Genomic DNA, 20,945 nt, shown 5'->3' on the forward strand with positions numbered 1-20,945 from the left:
GTATGAAAAATGCTGTGCTTTTCATGAGAAACCTGGGAGCTAGTTCCAGCCTTGCCTGCTTTCTTTGCTTTAGAAAAAGGAAGACTTAAAACTTGGTCTCTTTGCCTCTTGTAGTTTCAGCAGCCATATTCCAAAAACATACACTATCCATGGGTTTGTCATTAATAAGCGCTATAGGGAATGCTGGTAGGTATGCGATGGTAGAAATGTATTCATCCTGTTTAAGGTTAACCATATAAACGTACACAAACTGACCCAGATCATGTTTTTCTGGAACAGTCAAGTCAAGGATAAACTGACTGCCAGAAACAACCAATGTAAAAATATTTATTTATTCTTAGCTGTAGTGCTTGGATCCCAACACATCTCACTTAATTGTCCCAGTGTATGCTACTACAGCAACACACCTGCTACACTGAAATTGACCAACAGAAACCTTTGGAGATTGGCAGTCCGTGTTAGCTCACTCAGCGCCTGGATTGGCTGGTTTAATGGGGGTGGGGAGCGCAGCCCTCTTTCCTCTCTTCCACCAAGGTTTCTTCATTGGATTGACCAGCTGTCAGGTTGAACGCAAACCTGCCTCCTTTTGGTGGTGTTTGTCTGGATCGCAACAGAATAGCTGGGGGGAGAGCCTCCCACCATGAGCTCCGATTGGCGGGACTCAACCTTGGTGATTTCTGATTGGCCCAATGAAGAAACACCAAGGTAGGTTGCCTAGTGATCCTGAGGAAGCTGATGTGTTATTCCTTTTCTGCATCGAAAGATCAGGAAGTTTGTGCTCTCTGCGTGGAAGTTTTTCACCTACTAGGACGGGGGTGGGGTGGGGGGAACAGGTGGCCCCCTAAAATACAGTACAAGCTACAGCCTGCGTCCAGCCATAACCCAGGAGTAACATCAGGTAAGCAACGAGAAAATTACATTTCCTAACGTCCCTTCCCCACCCCCCAAAAAACCCTCTAATTTTTAAAATTATTATTTTATGGGGAGGAAAAGGTTTTTATTCATTTGGGCCATTTGTTTTCTTTCAAGTAGGATTTTTAACTAGTAAATGTCCAGGTGAAACTAATTTCTCAAAGAAACCGCCCCACCCCCTCACCCCCACCCCCGCCCCGCGAAGGTTTAAAGTTTCTTGGATTGATTTAGGAAATAGTCCCTATTCACAGTGCCAGATAGGCTTAGTGCCCTTAAGCATTTATTTCATGGTTCTCTTCCTCCTTCGCTCTTCTTCCCACCTCCCATAACAAATAATATTTGAAATATACCCTTGTACAAAAAATCTTTTGTAGCTCACTTCATTTGTATTTCTATTTTAAATGTTCACATGCACTTCTGAGTATTCATGTTAATCAATATACATTTATCGAGCAATTACAACGTTAAAGACACTGCTAGTTGCTATGGAGAGTATAAAAACCCAAGAAGACAATATCCCTGTTCTCAAGAAGTTTACAGTTGAGAGACAGCTATACCAAGAGAAAGACTATAATAAATACTTCAAAGGAAGTGAGTATAAATAAAGCTCTGTGAAAGTACAGCTGAGGGAGTGGCCATGAGACATGTAGGTAATAGAAAAGAGGAAGTCACTTAAAGGCCTTCACAAGGCCTTTAAAGAATGGGTAGAAGGTAGAGAGGAAGAGAAAAGGGTGAGGACCCCAGCAAGTACAGAGGAGCAGAAGCAGAAAGAAAGCATGAGACGTTTTTGAGAAAAAGTTTGGCAACAGTACTTATGGGGAGTAATGGGAAATATTGCTAGAGGAGTAGAAACGAGTCTAGTCATAGCAACTATTAAATACCATTATTTTGATCTTGAGAAAGATACTCCTTTATATAATTGCTGATTTTAAATACTTGTATATTATCTTAAAAACTGATTTATCTAGGTTTATATAAAAGTATGCTAACTATAAACTTTATCCCAAATGATTTAGTGCAGTTTCTTTTGACTGTAGTACATAGAATAAAAGACATGTTCTTTGATTTTTTAAAAAAAAATTGAGAAAGAATTTGTTAATCTTTCAACACTCTCTTGCCAGTAATTTTTGTTTGCAGCTCCTTGTGTATTTGCAAGATGTGGCTAGCCAGGACTAGAGCTGCTAAGTTTACTGACTGTGGAATTACTACACATGATTTTCTGAATGTTATTGTCTAGACTTGTGATCTCCAAAGTGAGTATATGAAATGAGTTATTAAGGTATGGGAAGGAAATCTAGAACATGTATTTCTATTTAGTTTTTCATATTCTTTTTTACTTTCTATTTTTTTGTGTATGTTTTATGATGTAGTACCATTGAATGTTTATAGAAATTAGATACAAATTATTGTATGCATTTTGGGGCTGGATGCTCACAAGTTTTTGTTGTTCCATCTTACTTAACTTGGGATCCATTTTGTGAAAGAGGAGTGACAATGGTGGACATTCACTCCTTCTTTATAGATTATGCAGAAAAAATCAGCAGACTTCGCCGGGCTCAGTGGCTCATGCCTGTAATCCTAGCACTTTGGGAGGCCCAGGCAGGCAGATCACTTGAGGTCAGGAGTTTGAGACCAGCCTGGCCAACATGGTGAAACCCTGTCTCTACTAAAAATACAAAAATTAGACAAGTGTGGTGGCACACACCTGTAATCCCACTACTCAGGAGGCTGAGGCACAAGAATCCCTTGAACCTGGGAGGCAGAGGTTGCAGTGAGCCAACATCGCACCACTGCACTCGAACCTGGGCAACAGAGCGAGACTCCCTCCCGAGAAAAATAAGAAGAAGAAAAAGAAAAGAAGTCACCAGGCTTGAAAGATGATCATTTATACTGGACTTTAGAATTACCCATTTGATCTTTTGTCAGTGCCATCTGTGAAGTCCAAGCTATTGTACTTTGGAAAAGATACTGTATTACCCACCCACTTTTTCTAGTCATTACTTTCTATATTTAAATCTGTAAATATTTCCTATTTTATACATGTTTAGTATGCACGTATGAATATATGATTTATTTACATAAGCATACATACGTATTTTTTTTCACTACTCCCTCCAGAAACAGGTGAGAATGACCACTTTAACTCATCGGGCCCGTCGCACTGAAGTAAGCAAGAACTCTGAAAAGAAGATGGAAAGTGAGGAAGACAGTAATTGGGAGAAAAGTCCAGACAATGAAGATTCTGGAGACTCTAAGGATATCCGCCTTACTCTTATGGAAGAAGTATTGCTTCTAGGACTAAAAGATAAAGAGGTAATGCAATTAGGTTTGCTAGGCTATCTCAAAGACTATTAAATATTGGAATGTTTTAGGAAGTAATCTAATGGAATATATTTAATACTAAATTGGTCTTAGAATTGTGCTCCAGCCATCTGAAAGATGGAGGAGTTGGGACAGTGACTGTTACTTGGAGGGTAAAAATCCAGAAGTATAATTACGTGAAGTGTATTTAATTCAAAATTACTCCAAAATTTTAGAAGATATAAGAGAGGAGGATATAGTATAAAGTTTTGTACTTGTAGTTTCCCAAGTCAGATTAAAGGCAAAATAACAACCCCTTATTAAAGTAAGAAAGAGGGCCCAACACATCGAAGTCTTCTTCAGCTTTGAGGAGAAATAGTCTTTTAAATGAAAAGACAAGGAACATGTGTGATTAGCTGCCTTACAGAAATAAACAATTGGTAGGTTTCTTATAGCAGAAATAATTTTTTTTTTTCCTCGTGCATCTTTATAAGTCAAATATCAACAATTGGATCGGGCACGGTGGCTCACGCCTGTAATCCCAGCACTTTGGGGAGCCGAAGTGAGTGAATCACTTGGGGCCAGGAGTTCAAGACTAGCCTGGCCAACATGGTAAAACCCCGTCTCTACCCAAAAATATAAAAATTAGCCATGTGTGGCGGCTTGTGCCTATAATCCCAGCTACTCGGGAGGCTGAGGCAGGAGAATCGCTTGAACCTGGAAGGCAGAGGTTGCAATGAACCAAGATTGCACCACTGCATTCCAGCCTGGACAACAGAATGACCCTGTCTCAAAAAAAAAAAAATATATATATATATATATGTGTGTGTGTGTGTGTGTGTGTAGATATATATATATATATATATATATACACACACACACACATACACATACATAAACAATAGAGGATTATTTTAATTTTTAAAAATTTTTAAAAATAATTTTAGCTTTTGCCTTTTTTCCCTAAATGTCTCCTTATTTAATGGAACATTTATTTTATACTATAGTTAGTCTTGAGATCCTGAGTCTTGTGATATAACCAACAGTTTTCCTGGCTTGTCTACTACTAGTATACATCATCATCCTTCATTTGTAACTTTTTACTGTATTTTCTCATCACACTAGTCCCTCATGAAGAAGTTACGAAGGTAACATTTTAAACAATCTGCTTTCTTTCCAGGAAAGCCTTAGTAAATAACACCCCTACACATACACATAAAAAGAGGTGTATTTATTACTGGCCTCAGTTTTGAAAACATATAAAATTAGAATGTTATTTTAGATTTTAAAAATACTATATTTGGCTTTGATAATTATCCTTAGCTAGAAGTAAATTGGCTGCATACAAGTAGTAACAGCTCTTCTTTTCTACATCAATTCTTCGACTTGGGAATACCATTGTTGTTTAGATTTTGCCTTTCATTTATTTACTATTTTCCTTTTTACTTTTTTTCTTGTTAAATTAACAACTTGAACAAAATTTACAAGACCAGTTATAGTCTGTGTATTGTTAAAACTAATATTAGAGACATGCTTATTGTGTACCTGGCCAAGATGTAGGTATATCAGAAATTCTTGCCCAGAAATATGTTTTCCTGTTTGCTGAGAAGTTTATGAGGCTTCAGTTTTATAAAAAGCAAATAAGCGAAAAGGCAAAACCAGCTCTCCAAGAGAATGTCAGAATAGGACTGAAGATTAGGTGGTATAAATACTCTTTTGAGACGTTTACACATTACCTAGGAAACAGTCACTGATTGTAGAAAAAGAGGATATAGAACTAAAAGCTATTTGGTTTGTTTTAGCTTTGAATAGGAATGATTAATTTCCTGCTGACCTTATGCACTGGAATTTTTGCTTTTGAGCTTGTCTTCATATGTTTATAATGGTTAATATAAATTTTAGGAAATAGAATAAAAAGTAAAGCAGCTCATTGAGAGCTATGGCCATGGACCGTACTTGATATATTGGTGAGATACTGTACAAAATGAGTAGATGGCTGGATGCAGTGGCTAATGCCTGTAATCCCAACACTGGGGAGGCCAAGGTGAGAGGAATGCTTAGGCGCAGGAGTTCAAGACCAGCCTGGGCAACATGGTGAGACCCTATCACTACAAAATATTTAAAACAAAAAAATTAGCTGGGCATGGTGGCACATGCCTGAAGTCATAGCTACCCAGGAGGCTGAGTCAAGAGGATTGCTTGAGCCTGGGAAGTCGAGGCTTCAGTGAATCGAAATTGTGCCACTGCACTCCAGCCTGAACAACAGAGCGAGGCCTCAAAAAATAAATAAATAAATAAATATTAACCACCTTTTGAATTGCTCTAATTTTATTTTTGAGGATAGTTAACAAATATTTAGCTTTCATTTGGCTCAGGAAGAATAAAAGACAATAAATCCTTAGGTGTAAATGAATAGAAGAGATCAAACATTTTATCTAAGTAATAGTAGTTATAAAAGGCCAGTTATATAACTATCTCTAAAAATATTAAATTGATCTCCAACTGTACTTATTTTTTTCTTATCTCGCAAACTATCAATAGATTCATTTAATCAATATTTACTGTGATTGAGGACACCCATTATGTGCTTAACATTATGCTAAATATTAATGCTAAGGTAAATATAAAATAGTATAGTATATGGTGCCTGCCTTCGAGAAACTTGCATTCTAGCTGAAGAGACAAAAAGATACATACTTTTTAAAAGTTAAGTAACCCAAAGGTCCATCAACAGCAGAATGGATAAAAATGAATCATCAAAAAAAAAATGAATCATCCATTTGTTTAAATTAGTATAAATATGTTTTCTATACAGAATGAAAATGAACATTGTTATACAACATGTACATTTCTCATGTTCAATAAAGAAAGCCAAACACAAAAATATACATACTGTATGATTCCATTTATATGAAATTCAAAAAACTATTGTATTTGAGATTGCATATTTAGGTGGTATAATTATAAAGAAAATCAAGCCAGGAATTACTATAGTTTTTAGAATAGTGGTTATCTTTTTGTAAGGGATAGGGGAAGGAAAAGGGTGTTAGTAATTAGGGAGGAAAATGAAGAGGATTTCTAGATAGTAACAATTTTCTGTTTCTGGACCTAGAGGAAGTTTATTAGTTTTGTTTTTGTTTTTGTTTTTGAGACAGTCTCACTCTGCCGCCCAGGTTGGAGTGCAGCAGCACGATCTCAGCTCACTGCAACCTCCGCCTTCCAGGTTCAAGCAATTCTCCTGTCTCAATTTCCTGAGTAGCTGGGATTACAGGCGCCCACCAACATGCCTCGCTCATTTTTGTATTTTTAGTAGAGATGGGGTTTCACCATATTGGTCAGGCTGTCTTGAACTCCTGACCTCTCAGGTGACCCATCCACCTTGGCCTCCCAAAGGGCTGGAATTATAGGTGTGGCCTCACAAAGTGCTGGGTTTACAGGCGTAAGCCACTGTTCCCAGCCTTTTTTATTTATTTAGTTAGTTAGTTAGTTAGTTAGTTAGTTAGTTAGTTAGTTATTTTTGATACGGAGTCTTGCTCTGTCCCTCCTGGCTAATTTTTATATTCTTAGTAGGGACAGGTTTTCACCGTGTTAGCCAGGCTAGTCTCGAACTCCTGATCCCAAGTGATCCACCCGCCTTGGCCTCCCAAAGTACTAGGATTATAAGCATGAGCCACTGCACCTGGGCCATAGATCTTCACTTTGGAATAATTAAGCTTTTTACTTTTGTTTTGTTTATTCTTCTGTGTGTGCATTATATTTCACAATGCAAAAGATTTTTTTTTAAGTAAACAACAATAAAAAGCAAGTTTTTGCATGTTAGAATGAGCCAAGGGAGTTAGAGAGAGGAGAAACCATCATGGGACAGAGTAATCCGGTGAAGAATAGAAAAAGGCAGTAAAACAAGCCACGCCTTTAAAAATGGGAGGATTAACATGAATGGAGAAAAGGAAACACGTTCTGGATGAGGGAACCTGAGTGAGCAAAGGTATCATGAGCTTGATGAGTTTGGGAGATAACTGAGTAGGCCAGTGTGACTGAAGTAGGTGGAGAACAATGGGATTCAAAATCAGTAAATTTGATTTGGACCAGATTATAGATTTTGTTACCAGGCAGAGACTTTTAGACTCTTTCCTTTAGGGAAAAGAGAATCAGCCTAATGAAAACAGTAAAGCCCATTTAATTTTTGTGTCCAGATTAGGACTTAATGACATTTTTATATTCTTTGTGAGTATATGTTTTAATGTGTATATAATTGCTTGTTTTTACATGGTTTGAGGTTTATGACAAGTCAAAAAAAAGAAAAAATCCTAAATGTTAAATTTTGTGTCCCAAACTCCCAAACTTTTACTGGAGAGTTGCCTAAGATCCTCTGTTTAGAACCCAATATTACCATTTTTTTTTTAGAAACTATGTCTCTTTCAAACAGGCACAGTGGCTTCTGTCTGTAATCCCAGCACTTTGGGAGACAGAAGGATTGCCTGAGGCCAGGAATTCCAGACCAACCTGAGCAACATAGTGAGACCTCATCTCTACAAAAAATATAAAAATTAGCCTGGCATGGTGTCATACACCTGTAGTTTCAGCCACTTGGGAGGCTGAGGCGAGAGGATTGCTTAAGCCCAGGAGTTAAAGGCTGGAGTGCGCCTATGATTGTGCCACTGTACTCCTACCTGGATGACAGAGTGAGACCCTGTCTTAAAGGAAAAAAAAATTATTCTGAGGGGTAACTACCACAGGCCGGTTTTAAAATATTAAGCATCTGGCCAGATGCAGTGGCACACATCTATAATCCCAGCACTTTGGGAGGTTTGAGGTGGGCAGATCACTTGAGGCCAGGAGTTTGAGACCAGCCTGGCCAACATGGCAAAACCCCATCTCTACCAAATTAAAAAAAAAAGCATTAGCCGGGTGTGGTAATCACCAATAGAACAATATCAGCATCCTGGAAGGCTTCTCTTATGCCTGCCCCTAATCACATGCTGCCCACCTCCCTGTAGTTTTGACATGTATGTATATCCCTAAACAATATATTTTAGTTTTACCTGTTTTTAAACTCTGTTTTATTGGGTTAATATTTTAGTATATTCTTTTATCAGTACAATGTTTGTGAGATTTATCCACGTTGTTGCATATAATTTAATTTAATACAGTTCATCGTGATTAATATTTCATTATGTGAATATACCACTATTCATTCTATAAGTTAATGCACATTCAAGAGTTCATTATGAACAGTGCTGCTAAGATTCTCCTGGTACTTGTCAGTTATCTTTTTTCAAACAATCCACTATTATCCACTATACATATGGGAATTATACGTATGAAATTCATGTGTATTTTTAATTATAAAGTATGTTAATGCTATGCTTTTTCAAGCTGCTGATGATCCTCCATCAGGTATAGTTCATCTTTATTAGCAATAGGAGATTAGAAGTAAAACTTTTTTAAAGCTGGTAAAAAAAATTCACTACACTAATCAAAAAGTTTTTTTTTTTTTTTTTTTTTAGACAGAATTTTGCACTTGTTGCCCAAGCTGGAGTGCAGTGGCACTATCTTGGCTCAACTGCAACTTCTACCTCCCGCATTCAAGTGATTCTCCTGTATCAGCCTCCTGAGCAGCTGGGATTGCAGACATGCACCACCACGCCCGGCTAATTTTTTGTATTTTTAGTAGAAATGGGATTTCACATGTTAGCCAGGCTGGTGTTGAACTCCTGACCTCAGGTGATCCACCCGCCTCAGCCTCCCAAAGTGCTGGGATTACAGGTGTGAGCCACCGCACCCGGCCAAAAAAAAGTTTTTAAAATCAGTCAGTCAGTCAGTGTCCAACTTATCCATTATTGGCTATGAATGAAGAAAATTGCTCTCGTTAAAAAGTGATTCAATCCTAAAACATTTTATTATAATTAAAATATTAATAGCAGGCTGAGCAAAGAGCAAGACCTTGTCTTAAAAAAAAAGAAAATAAAAGTCTAATTTAAGTTACTACCTGGTCTTACCTCTTAGTTTCCTGATTGTGCAAAATGAACAATAAGTCTCCCATTAGTTACTGCAATTGTGAATAGGGCGACTGTATCAGAAGGGCTTGTTTGTCAGGTTTTTTTTATTTAAACATAAGCTGTTAAAAAATTTTTTTAAACTTTTGTTTTTTATTATATCCAGGCATATTAACCCCAAATAACTATTTACTATTGTTATAAAAGGAAATAAACTGGAAGACCAAAGACCTGTTTTAATAGTAGGAAAACATAGCGTAAGCTATTTCATTAAGATCTTCTCCCTAATTCTCCCAACCCCCAAATGCACACAGTACTCTTCCAAAATATAAAATATCTAGTATTGATATTGAGACAAAGCTGCCCACTTGAGTTTGGGATTTTGGCTGTAACCACTGTGCCTATAAACTTGCTGTCAGCCATTTCATCACTTTTGCCTCCATATTTTATGTTTGTATAATTTTCAAAACATTTTGTACTTTCCATTGTTTAATCCTGCAAGGCAGATATCATTCTGTTTATAGGAGTCAAAGTTAAATGATCATTTGGGCAATAAATTGTGGAATTTACATTCAAACTGACTCTGCAACTGGGCGTGGTGTTTCACTGTCTGTATTCCCAGTGGTTTGGGAGGCCAAAGTGGGAGGATTACTTGAGGCCAGGAGTTCAAGACAAGCCAGGACAACAAAGTGAGACTCAGTCTCTACAAAAAAGTGAAAACTTAGCCCTGCGTGAACCTATAGTCCCAGCTACTCAGGAGGTTTAGGTAAGAGGATCACTTAAGCCCTGGAGTTCGAAGTTGCAGTGAGCTATGATCACACCACTGTGCTCCAGCCTGGGCCACAGAGCAAGACCCTGTTGCAAAACAGGAAAAAAAAAAACAAAACAAAAATAAATATCTGACTTTGCAGTTTAAAAAGGACATGCTGGCTGGGTGCGGTAGCTCACACCTGTAATCCTAGCACTTTGGGAGGCCGAGGTGGGCAGATCACAAGATCAGGAGTTCAAGACCAGCCTGGCCAATATGGTGAAACCCCATCTCTACTAAAAATACAAAAATTAGCCGGGCGTAGTGGTGCGTGCCTGTAATCTCAGCTACTCGGGAGGCTGAGGCAGGAGAATTGCTTGAACCAGGGAGGCAGAAGTTGCAGTGAGCCGAGGCTGCACCACTGCACTCTAGCCTGGGCAACAGAGCAAGATGCCGTCTCAAAAAAAAAAAAAAAAGACATGCTTACAAAGCAAGTTTCACATGATTCTCTATATTTCTTCCTGAAATAAAGAGAATTGTTCAGGATCATTAACTGTTTAGTGTGACCCAAATAATTTCAACTCCTTGGGTAGATTCATATGGATTTTATCTTATTTATTTATTTATTTATTGAGATGGAGTCTCGTTCTGTTGCCCAGGCTAGAGTGCACTGGTGCGATTTCAACCCACTGCAACCTCCACTTCCCAGGTTCAAGCAATTCTCCTGCCTCAGCCTCCCGAGTAGCTGGGACTGTAAGGTGCTCGCCACCACGCCTGGCTGATTTTTTATTTTTAGTAGAGACAGGGTTTCACCATGTTGGCCAGGTTAGTCTCAAACTCCTGACCTTAAGTGATCCACCTGCTTTGGCGTCCCAAAGTGCTGGGATTACAGGTGTAAGCCACTGCACCTGGCCAGATTCATATAGATTTTAATTTATGCCTCCTATTAAGATAAAAGATTATTGTTTCACAATAATATTTGGCATATGAGTTATTTTTCAAGTTTTATCCATACCTTTCTTGTTCAGATGTTTAATACCCCAGCAAAGCTCACTCTTGGAAAAAGATTTTGGGATCCTATAAAAAACATTAACTAGACATCAATAATGTCAGAAAAAGGGAAGATACTACTGTGAGGAATTCTGAATGATTTTATTAGTTTTATTTTTACTTCAAATTTTCCATTCCATTGCTTCAAATATTAAGGAGGAAATAGGAAAATTCTATACATTATTTTTCTCTTCTTCTTTTTCAAACAAGATATTCTAGTCATAAAGGGCAACAAGTCCAAGTAAGAAGTTTGAATAACCCAACTGGCAAAAGGAAGATATGTTTAAAGAAGAAGTAAATAATATTTAATTATAATTATCATATTATTGCCAAGCACGGTGACTCACTATTTATCTAAAATCTTTCTAAATCATTGTTATGAGCTGAATGTAATCCCAGCACTTTGGGAGGCCGAGGCAGGTGGATCACCTGAGGTCAGGAATTCGAGACCAGCCTGGCCAACATGGTGAAACTCCATATCTATTAATAATACAAAAATTAGCTGGGCGTGGTGGTGCACGCTTGTAATCCCAGCTACTTAGGAGGCTGAGGCAGGAGAATTGCTTGAACCCATGAGGCGGAATTGGTAGTGAGCTGAGATCACGCCGTTGCACTACAGCCTGGGCAACAAGAGTGAAACTCTGTCTCCAAAAAAAAATTAAAATAAAAATAATTCACATCAGAAGGTCTGGTGTACAAATAGTCATTATTTTTCTTGTCAGTTCACTCTTCAGCTATAGATTAGAACCCATGTCACATATCTTCCTTATGGAAGGAGGAAGAGACTATTATACTAAAAAGAGATAAATATGAGTAAGTCAAATAGTGATTTGTTCTTGCATCTTAAAGCTTAAAACCAAGGGTGGGCATCGTGGCTCACACCTGTAATCTCAGCACTTTGGGAGGCTGAGGCAGGAGGATTGCTTGAGCCCAGGAGTTTGAAACCAGCCTAGGCAACATAGCGAGACCCTGTCTCTAAAAATAAATGAAAAATTTAAAAAGCTTAAGACTCACTTTGGGAGGCCGAGGCGGGCGGATCACAAGGTCAGGAGATCGAGACCACGGTGAAACCCCGTCTCTACTAAAAATACAAAAAATTAGCCGGGCGCGGTTGTGGGCGCCTGTAGTCCCAGCTACTCGGGAGGCTGAGGCAGGAGAATGGCGTGAACCCGGGAGGCGGAGCTTGCAGTGAGCCGAGATCGCGCCACTGCACTCCAGCCTGGGCGACAGAGCGAGACTCCGTCTCAAAAAAAAAAAAAATAAAATAAAAATAAAAATAAAAATAAAAATAAAAAGCTTAAGACTAAATGAATAGACAGGCCTCTTCTAGATTTTTCTGTGAGAGTAGGATTGTATTCGTTTGCTAAAGATGCCATGCTAAAATACCACAGACTTGGTGGCTTAAATGACAGAAATTAATTTTCTGGGGATTAGAAGTCCAAGATCAAGATTGATGGGTTTGGTTTCTTCTGAGATTTCTCACCTTGCCCTGCAGACTTCTTGCTGTGTCCTCTATGCAAATACCTTCCTGGTGTCTCTGTGTGTCCAAATTTCCTCCTCTCAAAAGAACACCAGTCAGATTGCTTCAGGGCCCACCATAACACCCTCATTTTTAACTTAATCACCTCTTCTAAAAGCCCTATCTCCAAAGACAGATGTAGTCTGAGGTACTGGGGGCTATAACTTCAACATATGAAACTTGAGGGGACACAATTCAGCTCATAACAATGATTTAGAAAGATTTTAGGTAAATAGGTTATGAAGATAATCTCAGTTATTTATGTACATCTGCCCAAAGGGCAGCTCACTCTCAGGAAGTATCATTAAATTGTGTAATGATGTGATTTTCTTTTCTTCAGTTCAAGTCAGCCAACATTTATTGAGTACCCTTTTTTTTTTTTTTTTTTTTTGAGACAGAGTCTCGCTCTCTCGCCCAAGCTGGAGTGCAGCAGCGTGATCTTGGCTCACGCGTCCACGCAGCGTGATCTTGGCTCACGCGTCCACCTCCTGGGTTCAAGCAATTCTCGTACCTTAGCCTCCCGAGTAGCTGGGATTACAGGCCCCCACCACCAAGCCCAGCTAACTTTTTTTTTTTTTTTTTGAGACAGAGTCTCGCTCTGTCGCCCAGGCTGGAGTGCAGTGGCGCGATCTCAGCTCACTGCAAGCTCCGCCTCCCGGGTTCACGCCATTCTCCTGCCTCAGCCTCCCGAGTAGCTGGGACTACAGGCGCCCACCATCATGCCTGGCTAATTTTTTGTATTTTTAGTAGAGACGGGGTTTCACCGTGTTAGCCAGGATGGTCTCGATCTTCTGACCTCGTGATCCGCCCGCCTCAATCTCCCAAAGTGCTGGGATTTCAGGCGTGAACCACCACACCCAATTTTTGTATTTTTAGTAGAGATGGGGTTTCGCCATGTTGCCCAGGCAGGTTGTGAACTCCTGGCCTCATGTAATTTGCATGCCTCGGCCTCCCAAAGTGCTGGGACTACAGGCATGAGCCACTGCACCCAGTCTTGAGTACTTCCTTGATGCAAGGCACTGAGAAAAGTAAGGAAAATATAAAAGTAAGATGCACTTATCTTCCTACAGAAGTAGGGATTAGATAGAGGAGAAAAGATATGTATATAATAACCATATAGCTAGACACAGTATGTAAGTACTAGGAGAAAGGTACCAAAAAAGTGCTGTGGGAACATGGAAGAGGAAGAAAGTCCGTGCCAGTTACTCGTTAGTTTCTCTGTTTGCCCTTACCTATTCATAGTTGTCCAAGAGGTTTAAGGTAGGAATGGCAAATAGAAAAAAATACTGAATCAAAGGGTTTGAGGTTACTGTATTCTCTCTCTCTTTTTTTTCTTTTTTTTGGTTTTTTTACTTATTTTTAAAAATTTGTCTAAGATATAAAAGTAATTTTATTACTTTTTAATATTTTAAAAGTGAAATACATTTACCCTAAGAAATTCAGACTGAGATCTACATGAGAACATGTTTTTTTGTTTTTGTTTTTGTTTTTTGTTTTTTGTTTTTCGTTTTTGAGAGAGTCTGTCACCAAGGCTGGAGTGCAGTGGCACTATCAGGGCTCACTGAAGCCTCGCCTTCCCCAGGAGCAGGTGATTCCCCTGCCTCAGCTTCCCAAGTAGCTGGAACTACAGCTGCAGGCCACCATGCCCAGCTAATTCTTTGTAATTTTTATAGAGATGGGATTTTGCCATGTTGCCCAGGCTGGTTTCAAACTCCTAGACTCAAGTGATCTACCTGCCTCGGCCTCCCAAAGTGCTGGGATTAAATGTGTGAGCCACCGCTCCTGGCCCTCCATGTGGACACTTAACTGGGATGATACAAGTGTTCCAGATCTTGCTTGGGGTGTCAGATAAGATGAATATATGCTTTTGTCAAAACTCATTGAACTTAACATCTATGCATTTCACTCTGTGTAAATTATACCTGTTTTTTTAAAAGGTGTAAAGAAGAAAGTAAAAACCACCTGTAATCTTGCTTCCCAAAGATAACTACTGGTAAAATTGTAATATATATCCTTATAGACTGTTTTCAGTGCATATATATGTATACACAGATGCATAATTTTTTTTTTTTCTTTGAGACAGAGTCTTGCTCTGTCACTCAGGCTGGAGTGCAATGGTGCCTGCAGCTCACTGAAAGCTCCACCTCCCAGGTTCAAGCAATTCTCGTGCCTCAGTCACCAGAGTAGATGGGATTACAGGCGCCTGCCACCATGCCCGTCTAATTTTTATATTTTCAGTAGAGACGGGGCTTTGCCATGTTGGCCAGGCTGGTCTCGAACTCATGGCCTCAAGTGATCCACCTGCCTTGGCCTCCCAGAGTGCTAGGATTACAGATGTGAGCCACCATGCCCAGCCACAGATGTGTAATTACCAAAATATTGATTATAATCAGACATGTTATTTTGTAGCCTTCTTTTTCCATGTATTATAATGTGGACATATTTTATGCCAATAAATATAAACATACCCCATTATTTCTAATGGTTTCATAGGATTCCATTGAATAAATGTATATTATTGTTAACTTTAAGGTTAGTCTGCAACCTTCCTGAGGGCAGGACTGTGTTTTCCTGGCTTTCTAAGCCCTACTTTAACTGACTAACCTTATTTCTCACTGCTCAGTCTACTTACCACTCTAGTCCCGTTTGTCCATTTTACATATTCCTGCCATGTTTCCTTCCCATATTTTGTTTTAAAGCCCATCACAAATCCAGCACTGAACTTTACATTCTCTGAATTCCCTTGCATTTATCATACCTCTCAGTGTGCTTAGTTACCATCTTTTATTTTCTGATCTTTTTATCAGCAGTGGATAAAAGCACAGGCTTTGGAATCAGACACATCTACATTCAAATCCTGGGTCTACCACTTATCAGCTATATGACTTGGGCTCCATTTTCACATTTTTTTCCTTCATTCTTATTTAATAGAGATAATATTGACTTAATAGTGCTATTGTAGAATTAGATTAACTAATTATTTTTTTTTAAAAAAAGTTTTTGAAGCGGAGTTTCGCCCTTGTTACCCAGGCTGGAGTGCAGTAGTGTGATCTCAGCTCACTACATTCGCCTCCTAGGTTCAAGTGGTTCTCCTGCCTCAGCCTCCCGAGTAGCTGGGATTCCAGGCATCCACCATGCTGGCTAGTTTTTGTATTTTCAGTAGAGACGGGGTTTCACCATGTTGCCCAATCTGGTCTTGAACTCCTGACCTCAGGTGATCCACCTGCCTCGGCCTCCCAAAGTGCTGGGATTACAGGCGTGAGCCACTGTGCCCAGCCTGATTATATAAAAATTTTAACTCAGAGCGTGACACATGTAAATGCTCAATAAATAATAACCGTTATTATTATGTTTTTGTTGTTGTTTAAACCATTAGTCTTGGCTCTTAATTAAATGGTCATTTTCTTATGGCCAAAGAGACTTTAGTTGAATGCTGAGCATAAATAGCCACTTACATGCTTTAAAGTAAATATCTGTAGGATAGCCTTAAACTTTCAAAGCAGTAGTTTCTTATTTTTAGACTTGAAAATAATCAGTTGAATCAGCTCTTACAAACTGAGCAACCAATGGCCTGACCTTAGTTGTTGGAACAAGAAGGCACTGAAAAATGTTTTCTGGAAGAGAGCCTAACCTAGTATTCTTAGTAATCTTTGACTTTTGTTTCAGTGGCCTCACACATAGGATGAAAAAAAAGTAAATACAATTGTTCACTATTTTCTTACTTAGATAATGTACCATCCTTTAAAAAATAACTATTAATTTACTTGGGGATATAATCTGGGGGATAGAAAACCCACTTGATATCTGAATTAGTTCTGTGTGGCTTCTAGGGATTTTAGATGAATTATTGAGGTGTAGAGGAAGGATAACAGTTTATTTTGTTTTCATATACCTCTCTCTGGGTACTCATGATAGTTCCAGAGTTGGAAATACATAAAAGAATTGTTGCAGTCTTAGATTTGCACTCTTTGCCATTGATACCTCCTTTCCATTCCCATTTTTGCTTATCTTATTACCTCCAATCTAAACTGTTGCAGAAGCATCCTATTGAAACTCCCTACTTCTCTGGATTTTGTTCCCTCTGCTAAATAAGGAATCATTTCTGTGGAGCTCTTAAATTAATCTGAATTAGGATTTGATAAAAATTTAGCAATAATCATTTTATTATTTTTTTTTAAATAAAGACAGAGTTTCACTGTGTTAGCCAGGCTGGTCTCAAACTCCCAGGCTCAAGTGATCTGCCTGCCTCAGCCTCCCGAAGTGTGGGGATTACAGGCATGAGCCACCACACTTGGCCTTTTTATTTTTTAGTTTTTTTGGTAACAGTCTCCACTCTGTTGCCCAGGCTGGAGTGCAGTGGCACAAAGATGCCTCACTGCAGCCTCCCACTCTTGGGCTCAAGGGATACTCTGACCTCAGCCTCCCAAATAGCTGAGACTGCAGGCGTATGCCACCATGCCTGGCTAATTTTTTTATTTTCTTGTAGAGACAGGGAGTTTCACTTTGTTGTCCAGGCTGGTCTCTAATTCGTGACCTCAAGCAGCCCTCCTCCTTTGGTCTCCCAAAGTGCTAGGATTGCAGGCGCGAGCCACTGCGCCCAGCCCATTTTATTATTTCTAACCAGCTTTAAATTTTGGCTAATTAACTTTTGAGATAAGATTTGTGGCTGCACTTTGGGAGGCCGAGATGGGTGGATCACGAGGTTAGGAGATCGAGACCATCCTGGCTAACACGGTGAAACCCCGTTTCTACTAAAAAATACAAAAAACTAGCCGGGCGAGGTGGCTCATGCCTGTAATCCCAGCACTTTGGGAGGCCGAGATGGGAGGATCACTTGAGTCTATGAGTTTGAGACCAGCCTGGGCAATACAGCGAGATCCCCATCTCTAAAAGAATTTAAAAATTAGGTGGGCATGGTGACATGTGCCCGTAGTTCCATCCACTTAGGAGGCTGAGGTGGTAGGATTGCTTGAGCTGGAGAGGTAGAGGGTGCAGTGAGCTACTGTTATGCACTCCAGCGTGGGTGACAGAGTGAGACCCTGTCTCAAATTTTTAAAAAAAAGGAAAGAAATGTTTGAAGTTTAGTAATTGTTTCACTTCATTTTTTTTTCTGTTAAGTAAAATTATATTTCATTTTACTTTTAAAATTACACATGTAGGCTGGGCGCAGTGGCTCATGCCTGTAATCCCAGCATTTTTCAGAGGCTGAGGCAGGTGGATCACCTGAGGTCAGGAGTTCAAGACCAGCCTGGCCAACATAATGAAACCCTATCTCTACTAAAAATACAAAAAATTAGCCAGGCACAGTGACATATGCCAGTAATCCCAGCTACTCGGGAGGTTGAGGCAGGAGAATTGCTTGAACCCAGGAGGCAGAGGTTGCGGTAAGCCAAGATCACGCCACTGCACTCCAGCCCGGGCAATGGAGCGAGACTCTGTCTCAAAAAATAAATAAATAAATAGGCCAGGCATGGTGGATCACGCTTGTAATCCCAGTTACTCAGGAGGCTGAAGCAGGAGGTTGCAGTGAGCCAAGATCGCACCACTGCACTCCAGCCTGGGTGACAGAGCGAGACTCCATCTCAAAAATAAATAAATAAATAAATAATAAAATAAAATTACACATGTAGCCTGGCATGGTGGCTCACACCTGTAATCCCAGCACTTTGGGAGTCTGAGGTAGGCAGATCACCTGAGGTCAGGAGTTCAAGACCACCCTGGCCAATATGGTGAAACCCAGTCTCTACTAAAAATACAAAAATTAGCCAGGCTTGGTGGCAGGTGGCTGTAATCCCAACTACTCGGGAGTCTGAGGCAGGAGAATTGCTTGAACCCAGGAGGTGGAGGTTGCAGTGAGCCAAGATTGAGCCATTGCATTCCAGCCTGCTAGCCTGGGTAACAGCGAAACTCCATCTCAAAAAAAAAAAAAAAAGAAAAATAGAATGTATGAAATACAGAAGATTAAGTGTAGACTTTGGCTCCAGATTCAAACAAAGCAACTGTAGAAAAAATTTACTAAACAATTGATGGAGGCCGGGCGCGGTGGCTCAAGCCTGTAATCCCAGCACTTTGGGAGGCCGAGACGGGCGGATCACAAGGTCAGGAGATTGAGACCATCCTGGCTAACACGGCGAAACCCCGTCTCTACTAAAAACACAAGAAATTAGCTGGGCGAGGTGGCGGCGCCTGTGGTCGCAGCTACTCGGGAGGCTGAGGCAGGAGAATGGCGGGAACCCGGGAGGCGGAGCTTGCAGTGAGCTGAGATCCGGTCACTGCACTCCAGCCTGGGTGACAGAGCGAGACTCCGTCTCAAAAAAAAAAAAAAAAAAAAATTGATGGAATATGAAGGCTTACTGAATATTTGATAATATTAAGGAGTTCTTATTGGGTTGTTTTAGGTATGATATTGGTATTACAGTTCTTTTTAAAAAAAAAAAAATCCTAATCTCTTGGGGAGATTATGCAGTATTTTTTGGATGAAATGATATAGTAGCTGGAATTTGTACAGAAATAATCTGGGTTTGGGGTGGGATGGGTGGTAAAGATGAAAGATTATATTGATAACTGTTGAAAGTAGGTGATGGCTACATAGAGCTACATAATCTCTCTACTTTGTGTATGTTTGAAACTGTTGGCTGGGCATGGTGGCTCAGCCTGTAATCTAGCACTTTGAGAGACCAAGGCGGGAGTGTCACCTGAGCTCAGGAGTTGGAGACTAGCTTGGGCAACATCGTGAAACCTTGTCTCTGCAAAAAATACAAAAATTAGCCAGGCATGGTGGCATGCACCAGTAGTTCCAGCTACTCAGGAGGCTGAGGCCAGAGGATTGCTTGAGCCTAGGAGGTTGGGGCTACAGTGAGCCATGTTCACACCCCTGCACCTGTACTGCAGCCTGGTTGAGTGACAAAGGGAGACACAAAAAAAGGAAGGAAGGGAAGGGAGGGAGGGAGGGAGGGAGGGAGGAGTTAAATCAAAAGTGTTAAAAAAAAATTGGGATTGTGTTTTCTTACCACATTATTCAGTTTTAGACAGTATCCTACTGACTCCCTGTAGTGAAAGCTGCTGAAATCAGTACTCTCACAGTTTCTTCTATCTCTACTCCTCAATACTTTTTTTCTTTTTTTCCTCTGGAGACAGAGTCTCTCTTACTCTGTCACCCAGGCTGGAGTGTAGTGGTGCGATCTTGGCTCACTGCAACCTCCACCTCCCAGATTCAAGCAATTCTCCTGCCTCAGCCTCCCAAGTAGCTGGAACTACAGGCACATGCCACCACACCTGGCTAATCTTTTGTATTTTTAGTAGAGACGGGGTTTCAACATGCTGTCCAGGCTGGTAATATTTCATTGAGGTTTATAACATATATATCATACTGTTGTTCCATAATTCACACAAACATTTGATATGAAGGAACGCCCCAGAACTGGGGTTGGGAGAGAAGGAGATGGGAAAATTGGTTGATGGGTAGAAGATACGTGTATTTTATGTGTACAGAAAAGTTTGGTTATACATATACCCATATGATCACAGGGTGATGGAATTTATGGGTGATTTTTATGAATTTTTTTGTTTTCAAATGTTCTACAATGTGTATATCCTAGTAATCAAGGAGAGAAAAGCTATTTGAAAACAAAAAAAATCTACACTTACTTAGTTTTGCTCTTCTAAGGTTTGAACATAACATAATTGCTTGTGTTTTTAAGTCAATTTTAAATCGTTGGAAGCCAGGCCAGGTGGCTCACATCTGTAATCCTAGCTACTTGGGAGGCTGAGGTGGGAGGATCACTCGAGGCCAGGTCTTCAACACCAGCCTGGGCAACATAGCCACACTCTATCACTACAAAATTTTTTAAATTAGCCAGATGTGGTGGTGCACACCTGTAGTCCTAACCACAAGGGGGAGTTTGAGGCTGCAGTGAGTCATGATTGTGCCACTGTACTCCAGCCTGTATGACAGAGTGAAACCCTGTTTCTCTCTTTTTTTCTTTTGAGACAGGGTCTCACTCTCTTGCCCAGGCTGGAGTGCAGTGGCATGATCACGGCTCACTGCCACCTTGACCTCCTGGGCACCTCAGCCTCCTAAGTGGGACTACAAGCATGCACCACCGCGCCTGGCTAATTTATTAATTTTTTTATATAGATGGGGTCTCAGTATGTTGCCTAGGCTGGTTACGAACTTTGGGCTCAAGTGATCCTCCTGCCTCAGCTATCCATCCTCCTGCCTCAGCTTAGCAAAGTGCTGGGATTATAGGTAGGAGCCACCATACCAGGCCAAGACCTCTTGTCTTTAAAAAAAAAAAAAAAAAAAGAAAAAAGAAAAAGGCCGGGTGCAGAGGCTTACGCCTGTAATACCAGCACTTTGGGAGGCCAAGGCAGGCAGATCACCTGAGGTCAGAAGTTTGAAACTACCCTGGCCAACATG

The 20,945-nt window shown here is 40.1% G+C and overlaps 1 protein-coding gene across 5 annotated transcripts in view; it reads left to right on the top strand.

Moving 5' to 3' along the window:
• Positions 1–737: 737 nt before the first annotated feature.
• GOLPH3L (golgi phosphoprotein 3 like) overlaps positions 738–20,945 on the top strand; it is a 49,932-nt gene continuing 29,724 nt past the window's right edge. For 2 of the 5 annotated variants that reach the window (XM_005541976.4, XM_073996400.1), the window contains exons 1-3: positions 738–898; positions 2,034–2,165; positions 3,031–3,225. In XM_005541976.4, coding sequence (XP_005542033.1) covers positions 2,136–2,165; positions 3,031–3,225 — 225 coding nt within the window. In that variant the 5' untranslated portion in view covers positions 738–898; positions 2,034–2,135. The remainder of the gene's footprint in view (positions 899–2,033; positions 2,166–3,030; positions 3,226–20,945) is intronic. The other 3 variants (XM_065546417.1, XM_073996401.1, XM_045364318.2) reach the window with 2 other exon arrangements.

Source organism: Macaca fascicularis, chromosome 1 (assembly GCF_037993035.2).
Source record: "Macaca fascicularis isolate 582-1 chromosome 1, T2T-MFA8v1.1".
NCBI classification, from domain to species: domain Eukaryota; kingdom Metazoa; phylum Chordata; class Mammalia; order Primates; family Cercopithecidae; genus Macaca; species Macaca fascicularis.